At 46.8% G+C, this 17,587-nt stretch overlaps 1 protein-coding gene across 1 annotated transcript; it reads left to right on the top strand.

The window, feature by feature from the left end:
* The first annotated feature begins 3,541 nt into the window (after window positions 1–3,541).
* On the top strand, window positions 3,542–4,597 carry GPR148 (G protein-coupled receptor 148). The gene has a single exon (XM_006125235.3). The coding sequence runs from the start codon at window positions 3,542–3,544 to the stop codon at window positions 4,595–4,597; it is 1,056 nt and encodes a 351-aa protein (XP_006125297.2).
* Window positions 4,598–17,587: the final 12,990 nt, after the last annotated feature.

Below are 17,587 nucleotides of genomic sequence, written 5' to 3'. Positions count from 1 at the left end.
TTATCTTTAACAAGAGGGGGAGAAACTATCATTTGAAACTGTCGTTTTAAAATCAGTAAACAGTTTGCTGTGTAGGATGGCAAATGAGGTGCTGGTACATCAGCCAAGATTTTCCCCCAAAATGGCCAACGTTTAAATGACCATGAATTAGCAAATATAGCCCATGAGTTGTCCATGTTTTTACCTCCCCCCATCTCCGTGGGGTATATAGGTCCGCATCTGATGCAATTTGATTTTTACTCAGATTATCAGAAGACAAGATCAACATAATAAAATCAGCATCTTTGATTTAATAATAATTTAATAAGAGCGGCAATGTTGTTGTGTTTACTAAAATAAAATAAAAGTTAAAATGTTACTTACTGTGAAACTACTAAATAAATAAATATTAATACATACGATACTGCAGCTTTAAAAAAATCCATCCTATGCATTGTCATAAAATAAATAGTACATGCTGCATGCTGAATAAGTTTATTCTGCATCACTTGAGTATTATCGGGCTGCATGACATTGTAATCTTCAATCTTTCTAGCTGGCAAGTGGCAACCACATCAAAGATCACCAGATTCTTTTATGAAGTCTCTGCAGTTTATGTACATACGCGGGTATGCTAATATATTTTTTACACACGATAGAAAAACTGCGGGTAATACATGAATGCGTATTATACTTGGATGCGTGTTATATTTGCTAATTTACAGTAAGTTTTATCGACACCTGCTAAGTATCCAGATTTCAAAGTGCTGAGCAGCCAGCAGCTTTCACTGGCTATTTCACTAGTTGCCTGCATATCTATGGTCTTGTCAAAGTCACAATTAATGGTGTCTTTAATCTTCTTACACATGGGTCACAGAGTCCAGTGTGCCAGGTTGCCCCGGCTCACCACTGACACAGTGGGGCATACTGAATCACCAGGAAATCAGAGGTTTTAAGAGAAGCGAGGTCCTCGGCTTCTCCCCAGTCTTGTACCTTGTGCGACCACTTATGCCTGTGCTCATTATATCATTTTGATTTGGTACCATTTGCTTTGCATAGAAGGAAATGACTTCAGGGCAGTGAAGAGCCAAGCCCCAAGTCCAAATAAAGCATACCAGCACCCCTAATTCATACCCTCGATCAGCCAGTCACATGTTCCCTCTCCCCCATTAATATACAGGGAGACTTTTTTTTCCTCTCCCCATCTATTTTAATCCTTCTCCCCCACTTAACTTTCCTTCCCAGAGTTGTCCCATCCAGCCACCGGCATCCTCTCTGCTCTTCCCAGCTCTCCTCCCAAAATGGACATTTAAGACTGTATTTAAAGCCACCAAACTCCACCTCTTTCCCTGCATGCTCAGTGGTTTGCTCGAGATGAGACAACCCGACCTTTACCTCCTCCACCCTGTCAGAGTGGCTAGAGAGCCTGACGCCCCTCTCCTAGCAGTCTGAGCCAGGCAGCCTTTCTGCTCTATGGGCAGGAGCTGTCTCTTTATTCTGCGTTTGTACAGCGCCTAGTGCAATGAGATGCTGTCCCACAACTGGGACTCCTAGGCAGTGCCACAATTCATTGTCAGGTAACAAGGTAAATTGCCATATTGAGACCCATTGTTCAATCTCCTCCTAAAGTCGGAGTCCTCCAAACAGTGGTGTGAAAAGGAAACCTCTGACTGGCCTTTCTCGGAGCTCTGCGACCTAGCAAGACAAGATTGTTAGCAAGTACGCTCTTGTCTTCCTGACATTTTCCTTCCCCAGTGACATCTTGCCCTGTCATAGCATACAGGGTTTCTGTGACTGCTTAATTCCACCAAGGGCATCTGTATATAAAATAGAACATGTACCATAAAATTGCGAGAATATTATGCACCTGTGTATAATGTGCACCCTGACTTTAGAATCTTAGCATAATGAAAAAAAACTGAACTCCTATGTACAATGTGCACCCCATTGTACTGTAGAACAGGAGGTAACCTGTGTCTGAAGTCCAGAATTTCTTGGTCTCTACTAAACTGGAACACAACATTTGATTATCCTTAAACCAGATCTGAAGCTACAGGGAAACGCGTGCGCAGCCTGGAGAGCCGGCGGTGGAGTTTGAAACCTGCCCCCCACCCTCCCGGACAGCTGCCCAGGTGCTGTGGGCAGCTATATGGCCTGCCCCGCTGCGCCAGGAGCCAAACCACCAGCACCAAGCCCAGCCTCGCCTGCTTCCCGGAGGCTGCAGGAGAGCGGAAGGGAGGGACGTGCCACTTCTACCTACAGGCTCGCCCAGGCAACACGCGCGCAGCAGACAGCTTCCCACGTGCCGTGCCAAGCTCGCGCCTGCCAAGGGGACCCCCAGGGAGATTTGCTGCAGTGGGAAAGTTTCTGTGCGGAGGGGAGGGGGAGTTTAAAACTTAAAAAAATTGCTCCTATGTATAATGCGCACCCCGGCTTTGAGCCTAAAAAAACAGGGGGAAAAGAGCTCATTATATTTGCAATTTTACGGTACTCACACTCACGAGGAACTGCTACACCCAAAGGATTGCCCTTCTGGCTTGTCCCCACTTAACTACACAACCCAAAACCATCTCTCAGCTACAGTCTTTCTGACGGGGTGAGATGAACGGAACAATACTACTTGGAGATCGTAGATGCATTTGCTCTTTCAGCCAGGTGGGTCACTCTTAGGAAAACGTGAGGATTCTCTTCTCACAAGCCAGAGGCTGTCCACTCTGTTTTCACTGCGCTCCAAGACCATATAACTGAGATCGAGATCAGTAATTGCAGTCCAGCCCTGCAAATAGCAGTGCAATGCCTGATGGGGCAAATAATGAGGAAATAGCATCTGAATGAACATGCTGCAATGACGCCCGTATGTTGTATGGCCAGTGTGCATGTCATGCTGCTTATTTATAAAAGTATACAGCTCTTTACCCATCCACATTGGTTGTGATAACTGAAAGGAACACAGTCTGTGTACCGTGTTTAACAAACATATCTGAAGAGCTGCCAGTCAAAAATGGGCACCGTCTATAAATAAAATGATTTCATTAAACAGACCCACCTTGATGCTATTTTACAACAGGAATTAAGAGATGTTTTTATCGATCCTGTCCAATCAGTATGTTATGCTATTACTTGTGAATTGATACAAATATCATCTGATCGCTTTTATGACTTTACTACATCAGTACATTTGGAATGTCCCTATTACATCTGTTTAATCAAGCTGTATTCCATCTGCCCCTTTGGCGTGGCGGTGAGAGGAGAATAAACTCAAGTTGCTAATAATGAGTAACCCGTTCATTTCCTGATCAAAGAGCTCACAGAGCATTTGAAGTTTAAAGCACATGAAGGTTTGTTTTGTTTCCTTTTTTTCCCCTTGCCTTTTGCAGAAAGAAAAGAAATTATTCCACTTTGTGGAAGCACTTTTGGGACTACTGAATTTCTACTATCCAACCTTGGGTTTTACGGTGTCTATAGAAGATTTTGTGTTTCCCACTGCATCATCCGCTTTTGCAAGGCTAGAGATTCAAAGCAGAGCTTGTTTTGTCCAAGTCAATCTAAAAATCCCAGGGACATGAACTTCTCAGCCTGCACCTCCGCAAAGATTCTGAATGCAACTCTGGACCGTCTCCAGAGGGAGCGGGATTCCAACAGGTCCTCGTATCTGGATGAACATGCCATGTATATGTTGCAAGAATGGATTATCTCCCCTCCGTATACAGACATGAAGATGTTCCTGATCCCTCCAATTGCCTGTCTTATGGCAGCCATCCTGGTAATTCCTTCCATCTTGTTTGTGATTTTCTCCAGCTTCAGCATTCGCCAGGAAACAAGGTACCTGCTGCTGGGAAATGCTTTGCTTTGCGATTTGATATACCTCATATTCTACACCCTCTTGGCAGTTCTCAATGGTGCAAACTTTATACTCTCCAACCATACCTGTGTGTTCCTGTTGTTCTTGTTGGCCGTGACTTACTGCGGGGGATTACTCACCGCTGCTGCCATGGTACTGGATATATCCTTGGCTATTTTGTTTCCTTTGCGCTATGTTACCATTTTGCCTTCTTCACGAACAAAAAAACTGATTGTACTCATATGGACCTCTTCCGGATTTTTCCCAGGGATTATCTACTTGGTGTTGATGGTGACTCAAAAGCCCCCACCGTGTCCCATAAAAACATGCTCTGTGCCAGTAATATTGGTCATGACCCTGCATGGAGATGATGCCGTGAAGCTCTGTTATGTGCTTTCAGTAACGGCCCTCTTTCTCTGCTTGGTTTTAATACATACTTGTTATATTGTCCTGTATTTGAAAACAAGACAGTCGGGTATATGGGAAAGCGTTTTCTCTAGAGCAAGCGTGACCTTCTTGATGCATCACACCATATTATTCTTTTACTTCTCTCCCCTGCTGGCCTTGGTGGTAGAAGCGTTACTCTACACCAACAACGTCATTGGGCTGCGCACAGGATTATGGATGGCTCTGACCATCTGCAATGTCCTGATGGTGCTGCCCAAAGCTTTGTCGCCATATCTGTACGGGCTTCGGTATAGGGAGATCGCGTCCTCTCTCAAGCTCATTTTCAGAATGAAGCGCCTTAGTCTTGTGTCCCCCGTTGTAACGCCATGAGGCGAGGCAGAATGCACTGACACTAGAGTGAGTTCGAAAGGGCTGTGTTTGCCCTGTTGCAATAGGTAAGCATGTCACCGGCTACCTAGATCTTTACTGGTAGGTGTCCAAGGCATTGCTGTACCTGGGGTAGTCATACTGTCCCCTCACTGCCTGAGGGTTGTAGTCTGGGCCCATACCCTGCGCTGCTCTGCATGTAGAACTAGAGCTTGTGCCATTGCTGGCAGCAGGGTCCTTTGGAGGGGACATTAAACCGAGGTCATTTCTGCCCATCTGCGGGGCTGTCACCATTAAAATTAAAGAGTCAGTGGCACAAAGACCAGTGGTACACCTTGGCTGCCTTGGCCAAAATTGCCCCTTGATAACATGAGTGAAGTGTGTGACTGAGGAAACGTCTACACTGCAACAAAGCCCATGTTTGAACCCAGGGTCCAGTCCAACCCACCACTTGTATGTACACTGCAGTTGGGGTAACCCAGGGTTTTCACTCAGAGTCCCAGGATCCTGAGGGGTTGAAGAGTTCGACCTCGAGTTAAGGTGGGACTCAAGGTGTAGATGTAGCCCCACTTGATTCAGTCCTGGGAAGCATCCAGAAGTATCCCACAAATCCATGGGACAAGCAACCCACTCTATGGAAAATGGAAGTCACCCTACGGGGCAAACACCAGCAGCAGCTCAGGTCAGTGTTAACTCTTTCTCTTCTGACCACCAGGCTGCAAACACACGCACATAGGGAACCTCCTGGGTTTGCAACAGGTTTGGCAGATTATTCAAGCTTCCTGGAATATGCAGGACAGGCAGTAAAATTTTCCCATAGTGCATCACTGTCATATGGTTTCAGTAGCCACTCTTCAGAGGGTGGGTTACTTTGGCATGGGGCTGCACACTGCAATGCAGACCCCAGAGCCATAGGATTAAGCATGGATTAGAAAAGTCTTAACATACGATTTCAATACAATGTAATTGCTCAATCCCAAGGTTCCTTAACACAGGTCAGCTGACTCAAGTCCACTAAGCCTGGCCTTCCATTGCAGTGTAGACTTACCCTGTGCATAATGCAGTTGCCTTCACCCCCGAGGAGTAACTGCACCACTGATACCCAGCTGTCTGCTTTGTAAAACACATTAGAACACTTTGGAAATAACACCTGCCGTATTCAGCGACAACCTCGGCGACTTCTCGTGGGTCATGTCAGTGCATTATCAGTCAACTGGATTCATTCTGAAAATGTACAGAACAACTGTCCAGTGTGAAGTGGTCTCGGATCAGCATCTAGCAGACAGTAATCCATGTGCACTGATGCTCTGCAGCAGCCAGTCTGCCTTTTAATTCTTTTCTCAACAGAGAAGTGCACAGGTACCAAACTACTGGATAAAATAAATGCAGGGTATTCAGATCTCTAGGGAAGCCAGTTCCTCTTAAGCCGGCAAGCGTTGGAGGGCAGTGTGGGGAAGCTCTGGTTATCAAACTCTGTGAAAAGCTTCTAGTGTTTCAAAAGTTGATGTCATTTGAGCTTACGTACACTATGATTTTTGAAAGGCTTTTTAAACTTTGTGCCTTGATTATGCTGTGTTCCATGTCGCTCTCAGTGTGCAGATTCTCCGCTTTCTGTAACTCTTTACCCGCAGGCAAAGAGAGAGCAGAAGGGTGGCTTCTTACAGCCAGAGACTCCAACTGCCAGGAGCAGACGCAGCCCAAGTAGAGAACTTTCCATAGTTTTTATTGGACTTCTGCCCTGTTCAAATTGCTTATTTGCTCCAACCTTTTCCCTCTCCTGGCCCCCTCCTTCACGTTCTCTTCACTTCTGCCCATCCCTCTTATCCTCTCTTCCCATCCCATTCCCTTTTCTTTCCATGTATTTGAGTCCCTCCTAACGTTAACCTTACACCAATCAAACAATAGTCAGAAGCTGCAGGGGGTAGCCGAGTTAGTCTGTACAGGATAAACTTTAAAAATAACAAAAGGCCTGGTAGCACTTGAGAGTATGTCTACACTTGCACCCTACTTCGAACTAGGGATGCAAATGTAGGCATTCGAAATAGTCAGTGAAGTGGGGATTTAAATATCCCGTGCTTCATTAGCATGATCACTCCGGGGCATTACTCCGATAAATAGCTGTTTTGAAAGTGAAAGTGCGCACCAGGATGCGTTAGTTCAGTTTGATTCGAACTAACGCGACCCCGGCGTGCACTTTACCTGCAGGCAAAGATATTTAAATCCCCGCTTCATTGACTATTTCGAATGCCTACATTGAATCCCTAGTTCGAACTAGGGTGCAAGTGTAAATATACCCTTATAGACTAACAAAACACGTAGATGGTATCATGAGCTTTCGAGGGCACAGCCCACTTCTTCAGATGACAGGAGTGACATGTCATGTCATGACCGGTCATCTGAAGAAGTGGACTGTGCCCACAAAAGCTCTTGATACCATCTACATGTTTTGTTAATCTATGAAGTGCTACCAGACCTTTTGTTGTTTAAGTCAATCAAACAATGTTTGTCATCCTATTGTTTACTCCACTTGCGTGTTGTAGCCCTTCCCTGACCTTGGGTCTGATGTGCCTGTTTTGGCAGTAAGCTCTTCGGAGAGGGCCATCTACAACTACCTAGCATCAGTCCCAGGCTTGGTGCCAAGACACAAACCATTGGCTAACCATAACTAAGAATAATAATTGTGGTGCCAATGGTTCTTGATGTCTGTGTAGAACCTGTTGTTAGTACTCTTCCTCTCCAAATGCAAACTAATGGTTCTTTTCAGCCTCTTTCAACTATCTAGTCTTTTAGGTGCTAATAGACTACCTGTTGTTTTTCAGTTTTTCCTGTTATAGACTGGCTCAGCTTTCCCTTTGCAACTTATCTACCCACTGCCTCTTTTTCTCCCTCCCCCTCCAATTTTTCCTTCTCCCCCCTCCCTCCTTCCCGCATTTATTCTTGGTTATGAACATCCAACACTCCAGTCATCTGAAGAAGTGGGCTGTGCCTATGAAAGCTCATGATACCATCTACATGTTTTGTTAGTCTTTAAAATGCTACCAGACTATTTGTTATTTTTTAAGTTTTTCCTGTTACAGACTAACTCGGCTACCCCTCTGAAGTTTAAGAATAATATGTGCTTTGCACTCACTTGGCACCTCTGCGAAGGACTGCGCCAAGGGTGAGTCAGTGGAATATCAGGCCCAAAGTATTTTGAAGTGAATCGATTATATGATATAACAGAGTTTCTTTTATTGATGGCTGCATATTTTGATTACAACTGAACTTAAAAAGTATTGTTCCTGTGCAAATCCCTAAACGCGTCAATAAAATGTGCCTCTCGTGCTTTCTGCTGTATGCTTTTATTTTTCCTTCATTATAGACCCCATAGATGTTTATTGTACTAGTCACATTTGTGTGACTAGTAAATAAATATGGAACCAAGTTCTTTAGTCATGTGAGCAGTAAGCGTCGGACAAATGTTTGATCTTCATATTAAGTGCACACTCGTGATTTTAAATCCGGATTTCCTGAAGACTAATATTAACAGAATCCAGGAGAGTGCCAAATAAGAGTGTGGTATTGAATGGGTTTTACTAAGAATCTGTGGAGAAGAGTTTTTCTCTCTAGCAGCAAATTGTTTTACTCTATTGGTTGTCTGGGTTTTTACAGTGGATTTTTATGGTGGTATATTAGCGCCCCCCCCCCCCCCCCGCCCTCATTGGAGAATTTTAACCTTTTCATAAGATTCCCTTGGGCTTTGCTATACATCACGGGTGGGCAATAATTTTTGCAGGGAGCCCCTTAATGAATTTTGCTATTAGGGTTGCCAGGTGTCTGGTTTTGAACCGGACAGTCCAGTATTTGAGCTTTCTGTTCGGGAAACAAATTGAGAAAATATAAATGAGAAAATATCAATGTTCGGTGTTTTCTAAATAAGATGTAATGCAGATTGTGATGTAATATCAGGTGTGTCTGGTATTTTTGTTGCAACCATCTGGCAACCCTATGAATTGCTATGTGATCATGGGCCGGTTCCTCCCCCCAGAAGGGGCAGGGCTGGGGATTAGCCTCCCCCACAGAGTTGTCTGGGGCCAGAGGCTTTGAATTAAACACGTAGTAAAGGGTTCACAGTTAGTGTGTTGCCTGGCAGCTGCCTGGGGTTGCTGCGGCTATTTAAAAGGATCACGGCTCCAGCCCATACCAAGGTCGCGCCGCAACCAGGAGCCATTTACAGTAAATAGGATCCTGCTCCCTGAGCCACCTCCTAGAAATTTAGTGGCACGGGCAGCAGGATATAAATAGGAAGCGGCCAGATGCAGCCCGTGGGCTGGGTCAGTGTTAAGTGGGCCAGATCCAGCCCGTGGGTCGCATCTTGCCCAGCCTTGCTTGGCAGAATCCGATTCTGTGATTGACAGATAACACCAGTGTTTATTTTTGAGCATTTAATGGGTTTCAATTTTCAGAGCTGTGGAAAATTGGAGGAGAGGGTCAGACAATAATTATTTAATGACAGTAGATGGTGAGATTCAAAAAAAATCAGAGCTTTATAACCATTAAAGCACAAAATGTGAACATCACAGGTCAAAATAGACAAAGTAAATAGCCTTAAACCAAAACTCTCCTAAGTTCTCCAGAAGCATTTATCTTATATTGCCTATCTGTAATGTTTTTTAGGGAAAAAAATTTTTCACCTGTGTGTGTGAGCATGTGCATGTGTATGTGTACAGTGAAATTAGCAGTAAATCAGTAAAAATTGAACCCTTCTAAGACAAACGATAAATGAAGACCAGGCCTTTTGAAAAGCAAGGCCAACCAGCCCACCAACACACAGCTTGGCAGCATGGCTGGTGCCTGTCCCAGGGCAGTTTCACGGCAGTAGCTCCCACTCGTGGCAATTGGAAGGAGCAGCAGGATTTGGTTTTGCCTTTTCCACCTGCCACAAATGAAAATTGGCGCAATTCTGTGAGAAGCTGGAGTAGCTGGGGTGGAGGGACGTGTCATCGGAAGCAAAGGACTGTGGAATGTCACCCCGGCAGCTTCTAAACAGGATTTCAAAACACAGTATGGCTGTGTCTAGACTACATGCCTCTGTCGACAGAGGCATGTAGATTAGACAGATCAGCAAAGGCAAATGAAGCCGCGATTTAAATGATCGCGGCTTCATTTACATTTACATGGCTGCCGAGCTGAGCCGACAAACAGCTGATCAGCTGTTTGTCGGCTCGTCGCTAGTCTAGACGTTCCGCCTGTCGACATCAAAGCCCTTTGTCGGCAGCCCCGTTATTCCTCGTGGAATGAGGTTTACCGGGGCTGCCGACAAAGGGCTTTGATGTCGACAGGGGGAACGTCCAGACTAGCGGCGAGCCGACAAACAGCTGATCAGCTGTTTGTCGGCTCAGCACGGCAGCCATGTAAATGTAAATGAAGCCGCGATCATTTAAATCACGGCTTCATTTACCTTTGCTGAACAAACAAATCTACATGCCTCTGCCGACAGAGGCATGTAGTGTAGACGTACCCTATGCGTGCACACGCGGGCTGTTCTGTTTGGCAGGGAGAGCACTGCAGAGTCAGCCTAGGAGACTGCATCGTGTTCCTTGCTTGCTTATGTGTCTGGGCATCTCTCTGAACACTGACTGGTGTCAGCATGTTTACAAAGCTCATTTTTTCCCATACAAATTGCTTTTACTGGTACACTGAGGACCAGAGTCTGCTCTGCCCCTCAAAGATTGACAGCTAAGCAGCATTAACCTCATTTTACAAACGGAAACTTTTGATGCAGAGACATATGTTTTCTTGCCCATGGTGATGTGGGCTGGTCAACTTAAAACCCAGGCATTCTAATGCCTATCCCCATGACAACACCTGTCTCTGGGACCTGCTGATTGGACAGCTTGTTCACATTTGTGTAATGGCCATATGCAGTAATGTTGTGTGTTCTTCTAAGCGGAATGGGTAGACTTATGATTAATGCACAGGATAAGGAGTCAGGTAATCTGGGTATTATTCCTGGCTTTCCCAGAAAGGTAAGGCCTGCTCTTGGCTGTTCCGTACCATGTGCAGTTATTTACACCAGTGCAAAATGGGTGTAAAATGCTACCAAATCGCTTTGTACTGAAGTAAATGACTACAGAAGGTGGGAGAAAAGATTCAGGCCCTTCAAAGTATATATAACTTTGTGTCTCCCTGTTTGGGAAATGAGAAAAGCCCCGTCAACCATACATATGCTAGGAGAGCTAAACTTGAGACTGAAATTTTGCTTTGTGAGATTCTCAAACAAGATACCCCTTCTGTGAGGAGCTAGGCTCTACCCTAGCAAACAAGCCACACCAGGCTGGTGAGGAGTGTACCAGAGGCCAGGAGGTAAGGAAGACCAGCTGGCAGAAGGTGCCAGTGGTGATGGGGCCAAGTTAAAAGCAGATGAAAACCCTCAGTGCTAAATATTGACCTCTGTGTGTTAGCTCCGTTGTCTTTTGGAGGTGACTGCAATGTGGCAACTTCTGATCTTATTAAAATCAGAGGAGCTAGGACTGGGCCCAATGTATGTTAGCTGAAGACCGCTTATGTGATTCTTTTTTCTACCATGGAAATGGCTGTGCTGCTCAATGTCCCTCCTGGCATAGAATGATAAAAGGAGGCTGTTAAGTCCATTGTTTCATACTGATTTATTCATTCAAATAATAAATTTCTGGATGCAATTCTGGATGCTCTGTTTTCCCGAAATAAAGTCAAAGTCTCTAGGGTGCCTAAAACAATCCATTTGGATACTTTCAGTTCAAAGATTTTTAATTCCTAAACGGCGAGTGCATTTGATCATTGTCTTGCTATGATATGAAGATTCTGAATGACATCAGACTAGAATTCCTAGAGTTGATCTTGGGTCATCCATGACTTGAAAAATAATTAAATTGAAAGTAATGACGCCAATTTTCGATCTGTTTCAGTGTCATGTGGTGCCTGTAATAGCTATACAAGCATTCAATATTTTAAAAAATACACTTGCTAAAATGTTGGTAATTGTTCAGTTAAACTTATTAAACTCCTGCAGTTTTGCTAATTTATATTAAATGTGTCTGTTCCTTGAGTCTAATTTCCTCCACCTCTTGTCTAATTTCTGAAGGGAGGTTTAATATAAGAAACTGCAAGAGAGTTGACTCTGTCAATATTAACGGAGTGTGGATGTAAGCAGCCGCTGAAGGAGCGCTTCCCTTACAGCCAGTGGGAAAGGGGGAGAGATTCTGGGCGGTTCTATGTAAATACGGTTTGCTTGTGCGTTGCTGAGATGTCGATATTCAGTAGATGGAGTGGTATTTTGCTCACTGAAATAACTTACTTTGTGACCCAACACAAGCCATGTCTGTATTGAATGCAGGGAGAGCTGAAATGTGGTGACCAATGTCTGAAGTGTTGTGGGAACACAGGAAAGCAGAACTGTGCTAAGTCTGTTCCAAAGGGAAGGGCTCACAGTGAGCAGAAAGAATTTCCTAAGCAGAGGCTTAGCTCTCCGAGCTCTCTGAATCTATGTGGGGTGAGGGATGGTTATTCTCTTCTGAAGACAAAATGTCCTCCCCTACCTGGACTGGTCAGACCTGTGCCCCACCCCGCCCTCAAAGAACAGAGCTAAATAGGCTCCATTTGGAGCCACTTTCTTAGGTGAGTTGTGGTAAAGAGGTTTGACGAGCAACGCAACGGCAGACAGCAGCGAGCAGGTGGATGGCGCATGATCAGCCTCGTTACCTGCCCCTCCTCCCCCGCAGATGGGAGGTGAACTCTGCAGTTGCACATCTGGACTCCTGGTCTGCCCTGACCAAGGGCACTAGCTGTGAGTGGGGGCAGAGAAGGGTTGGGCATATGAAGGGGACATTTACATTGCTGGCTTCAGAACCTGTGAGGAAAAGGATGCTGCCCAGCCTCTTGGGGTGGAACCTTTACTCACGGTTTATGTTTATGAACCCATTTGCAGAGGTTTCCCAAATGAATGTCCCGTTACTTCCCTTATTTTATAGAAAGTGTCTTTTCCATGCTCAGACTCTGCGCTTGCGAGCGGGGAAGCATTGCCTCTTAGCGGCACCCGGAGTGTATGTGAATTTCCCAGGTTACTGGATGGGGGCTCAAGCCGGTTCTGTGTTGGATGTCTGGAGAGGAACCCCTAGCTATTGAACCTGGCCCTGGCTGCGGCTGGTTTCATCTGGCTGGAGGGTTATAAAGGTAATATAGAATCCAGCACTTTGAGAAAAAAAAAAAAGAAGCCTTCTTTTATCTAACTCCATAGTTGCTGCTCAAAAAAAAAAAAAAAAACTTTATAGGTTTGTAAACTAGAAAAAAGTTTGATTTTCAGGTAAGCTAAATACCTGTGGTCATCAGCGTAACGTACAAACGGACACCTACTACTTTAAGAGCCTGCTTCTATTGAGATCGCAAACTCTTTGGGGCATTTATAGAAGCCCTGGTAGGACAGGGACATGCTCCGAGACTAGCGTTTTGCTGTGATACCAGTAATAATACTGAAATCAAAACAAAAATCTCAATAACATCAGCAAGAGCAGAACTGAGCCTTCAAATTGCACCATTACTCAAGGAAAATGTGCGTCCACATAAGTTATTTACTGTGTCATATCAGCGCAGTCTTCCAAGGCAATAGCAAAAACATGGCCCATTAGTGAGAAGGAGAAAAGCAAATGGCTAGCTCACTCTCTAATCCTTTGTCAAACCACTCAATTTCTCAGCAGCATTAAGAATCAAACTGCAGCACACGGAGGGTAAATTGGTTTTCGTTGATCCATTTCAGTAAGCGGTGCATATGTGCGTTCATAATGTTCTGTTGACACACAGAGCTAGGCTAATAGCAAACTCATAAACCAGATTGTGGCAGGGGTTACGTGAACACAGACAGGTTGTCATGGGGAAAAATCCCTGTCGCCGTACCAGTGAAGAATTAAAGAACCACTATCGAAACAGGCTACAGCTGGCTAACACGGTGTTTTGTGGTGTTTGCTTTGTGTATGTCTGCAAAACAGAGTGTGAAATGAATTAGTGTTTGGGGGTTTGTTTGGAAACGTCTTTCTACACAGCTGATTTATTCAACAACAAAATGTGGTTATGGCTAGAACCATGGCATAATGTGAGCCAAGCTGAGAGACTTCACAGCTTCTGAGATCGGGGTGCCATGGAAGGGGATCCGAAAAGGAGCACAGATTTGTGTCTGTTGTAGATCCCGGCCTCCTGTGACATCATGGAGTTGTGTCATCTTGTGGCGAGGGACACGAGACGCTGAAGCGAAGGGATCAGCTCATCTATCTTGTCTACACTTTCATGCCAGGAGGATCAGTGTAGTGTGTAAGTGGACCCGAGAACAAATCCAAAAGGGACTCCAGTTCCTCTACAGCAGAGCAGAGCCAGTCCCGCAGGCGTGGCTGGGCACCATGCCTCGCGCTGTCCGGTGAAGGCCCATATTTAGTCCTCACCAGGATGGAAGGCTGGTTGGGCGAGCGTCAGACCCCTTCCTGCCACTGGAGCAGGTTTTAGAGCCTTAGTGTAGGGATCATTTTCATTTGTGGTCTTCTGCCTGGAGGGAAGAGGGAGCCTCAGGGCAGCTGGGGAGTCCTCAGTTTGTCACGTGCCAGATGCGGCTGCTGCTCTACCCACAGGCAGCCTCCGGCTCATCCTGCCTCTCCCCTCTTCAGCACCCCTGGCCAAGGGAGTCTTCCCTTCGCCAGCTAAGCACATTGAAGGAGCTGAGCTACCCCACGGCCAGGCAGGGTTTGGGGGCAGCTCTTGGCACTTCCCAGTGGACTGGGAGCAGTAATGGAAACACCCCACCACAGGGGGACTTCACACCCCACTTACTCCTAGACCAATACCCTTTGCTTAGGGGGAGGAGCCAGAGGCTGGGAGCCAGGGGTCCTGGGTGTGCCTTATTCAACAAGCAGCATGAATAACCCTGGGTTACACTTCACAGCCTGGGTTACACTTCACAGCCTGGGTCACCAAGCAAGGCCTTCGCAGAGGGAGGCCAGCATCATTCACAGCCTCCTGCGGCAGCCCTGCATGCTCACTTCTTGTGTAGCTATGACCGGATCCCAGCTCTCAGAGGGGAGCCCATGTCTTAGCCACATGGCCAGGCTTAAGGGAAGGCCAAGTCCATGCGCTTGGCTATGGCTAAGGCTAAGATTGTCACAGGTATTTTCGGTGAAAGCCATGGTCAGATCACAGGCAAGAAACAAATTCACGGCCATCACCTCTCCATGACTTTTACTATCTAGATACCCCTGGCTAAAACGTAGGAGCTCCTGGGGCCCCACGGTAGCCCTTACTCCAGCCACCTGCTACTCCAAGGCCCTGGGGACCACTGTTTGGGTGCTTCCTGGGGCCAGTCACCCTGTGACCTGTGCTCGGGTGCTCCCTTGGGTGCAGCTGGATGCAGGGCACCCACACAGCTGAGGTCCCTTTTGCAGCTGCAAAAGTCACAGAAGTTGCAGAAAACCATGAAATCTGTGGCCTCCGTGGTGGAATTGCAGCCTTAGGTACAGTGTTTCCAAGCTGGCTGAAGGACAGGCAGCCCCCAGACTGGATCCTGCACCATATGGGTGAGGGGGCTCAGAGGATTTACCATGGGCAGTGTGGTGCTGCTGCCTCTTCACTGCGGAGAGCACAGTGCCTGGCAGAGACAGCAGCGCTGTGGGAGGCAGCGTGGGGAGGGGAGAGAGCTCCAGCAGATACTGGAGAAAGAAGGGGACCAGAAGAAGGGAGGCTGAAGGAGGAGAGATTGGAATAGAAAAGGAGGGAGAGAGGACAAAGGTGAAAGTACTGGGGGAGCTTTGGGCCTGGAGAACCAGAGTGGGCAGGGGAGGAGGGGGATTTTAGGAAGAAAACAAACGTTTCTAACAGACTTTCTGGCTCGTGTGTGCATGCATGTGCGCTGCAGCCTTCCCAAGGCAGCGCTAACAGCCCAGCTGGGCCCAGGCTGTGTTGCTCACCCGGACAGAGGCTGTGTTGCCTTTAGCTCCGGGGGCGAGGCCTGTGTCTGTGGAGTAAGCGGATTTCCCGGCTGGGCTGAGACGTTCCAGGCGAGCCCGAATGGTCCGTACAGTGACATCACTACATCCTAGGCAGCTGGAGGGGTTACCCCAGAAAGAGGGGCGAAGTAAATGAGAAGAAAGTGCTTGGGGGGAAGGAGGGGTAGAAAAAGGCGAGAAGAGAGAGAGTTCAATCGGGAGGAGGGTGGCTGCCAGGGACAGGGTTGTTACCGTGTTTCATAGACCATTAGCTTTGTTCTGTGGTTTGTATCTTGTGATTTAATTGTGATTTTCCAGCCGGGGGGAAATCATCTAAAACTGTTCCCAGCCTTGGCCAGGCGCCCTCCCAGCACTGGCCCTCCTGTAGTTATTTTTGTTGCGGAAGAACTGGCCAGACTGAGGGACTCTCGCCCACCTGCCCGTGCTGCCCGGTGCCCACACTCTGCGCATCTCCCGGAAATCGCCTGCAGATCCCAAGAATTGTTTTCCTTCTCGCCAGCTTGTTCTGTGCCTTTGTATTCCAGGACATAATCCTCGTGATACAAATAAACCTCCAAGGCAACCAACCCAGGGTCATGCTGCCACCTACCGAAGGAAATGTGGCAATGGAAGCAGCTCAGAGACTCCTCTTCCTCATGGTGCGGAGAGAGCAACCCAGGATCCTACTGTTGGCCTTGCAAATATTTGCCAGTTCATTTGGAGCAAGGGGGGAAATCAAGTTCACCACCCTGTGCTCCAGGCCCTGATGCTGTATCCCCTAAGCTACTCCAGAACCTACCCCACCTGCCTACCTTCAGAGGCTCCCTTATCCTGTGTTGGCTGACCTATAGCGCCACCCTCGGGGAAAGCAGGAATTGAGATGGTTCCTGCCCCCTAACATCCACCCAGCAAAGGGAACAATTTCTCTGTCCCTGCCAGCAAGGTACAGCACCCTCTGCATGTCTCTCCAGCTAAGTCCTGGCACCTGCCCCTTCTACTCACCCTGCCCTGCGTCTGTTGCTTTCTCTTTCTGCTGAGGAGATGCTGTGAGCAAACAGCACTAGGGGACAATGTTCCCGCTACTCTTTACCATCCATGTGCAGATTTTTTGGCATGTGCACCGAGGCATGTGCACCACCAGCAGAAACACAACCCTAGCAGTGGGCGCTCTGCGAATCAGCTGGGCAGCACTGGGATCTCTCCTGCATGTGCACACAGCTCACAGAGAACACTGCTGGGGCATCTGGGAGGCAAGGTGGGGGACGACAAGGACTTTCAGGTGAGCAGAGGAAGCAGAGCACTCAAGAGAAAGATGGGGGAGTTTTTGCAATAGAGGAAAAACAAGCAGCAAATAGACAAAGACAAAGGGGAATCGTTTTGCATTCAAAGATATTACCATAGCTATTTATCAGGGTGTATAATCTTGCTTCCTCCCCGTGCAGGGCTCTGACCCTAAAACATATTGTCCTTTGGGGCCTGCAACTCTAGAAGTTGTGCAGTGAATTTAAATAGAAAAACAGGGATAATGCCCCCCAAGGAATTAAATGCAGCCAGTCTGCCTGGCCAGTAACCTCTAGAGCAAAACCAATAGCTCATGAAAAACAACCAAGCTCACACTGAATGCCTAGAAGCTTAACAAATCTGGACTCTGATGAGGAGAGGCATGGGGATGAATTGCAATTATAATCCTTCTGCCAGGTGGTGCCGGGGGCAGCTAGGGCCTGCTTCAATATCAAAAGGTCCCTCTTAACAATACTCCACAGAATGAAGCACCACCCCTGGCAACCTCTAAGAGGCAATATTTCCTTACTTGCAAGCAGAATAATAATATAGAGATGCAGCCGTGTTAGTCTGGTCTTGCTGAAACAAAAGACAGGACTATGCAGCACTTTAAAGACTAACAAGATGGTTTATTAGGTGATGAGCTTTCGTGGGCCAGACCCACTTCCTCAGATCTGAGGAATTTGATCAAATTCCACAATGTGATCTGAGGAAGTGGGTCTGGCTCACGAAAGCT

The sequence above is a fragment of the Pelodiscus sinensis genome, chromosome 10 (genome assembly GCF_052426305.1).
Source record: "Pelodiscus sinensis isolate ZL-2025 chromosome 10, ASM5242630v1, whole genome shotgun sequence".
Taxonomy (NCBI): Eukaryota; Metazoa; Chordata; order Testudines; family Trionychidae; genus Pelodiscus; species Pelodiscus sinensis.
The sequence above is the reverse complement of the archived record's forward strand: the minus strand, read 5'-3'. Positions and strand labels throughout refer to the sequence as shown.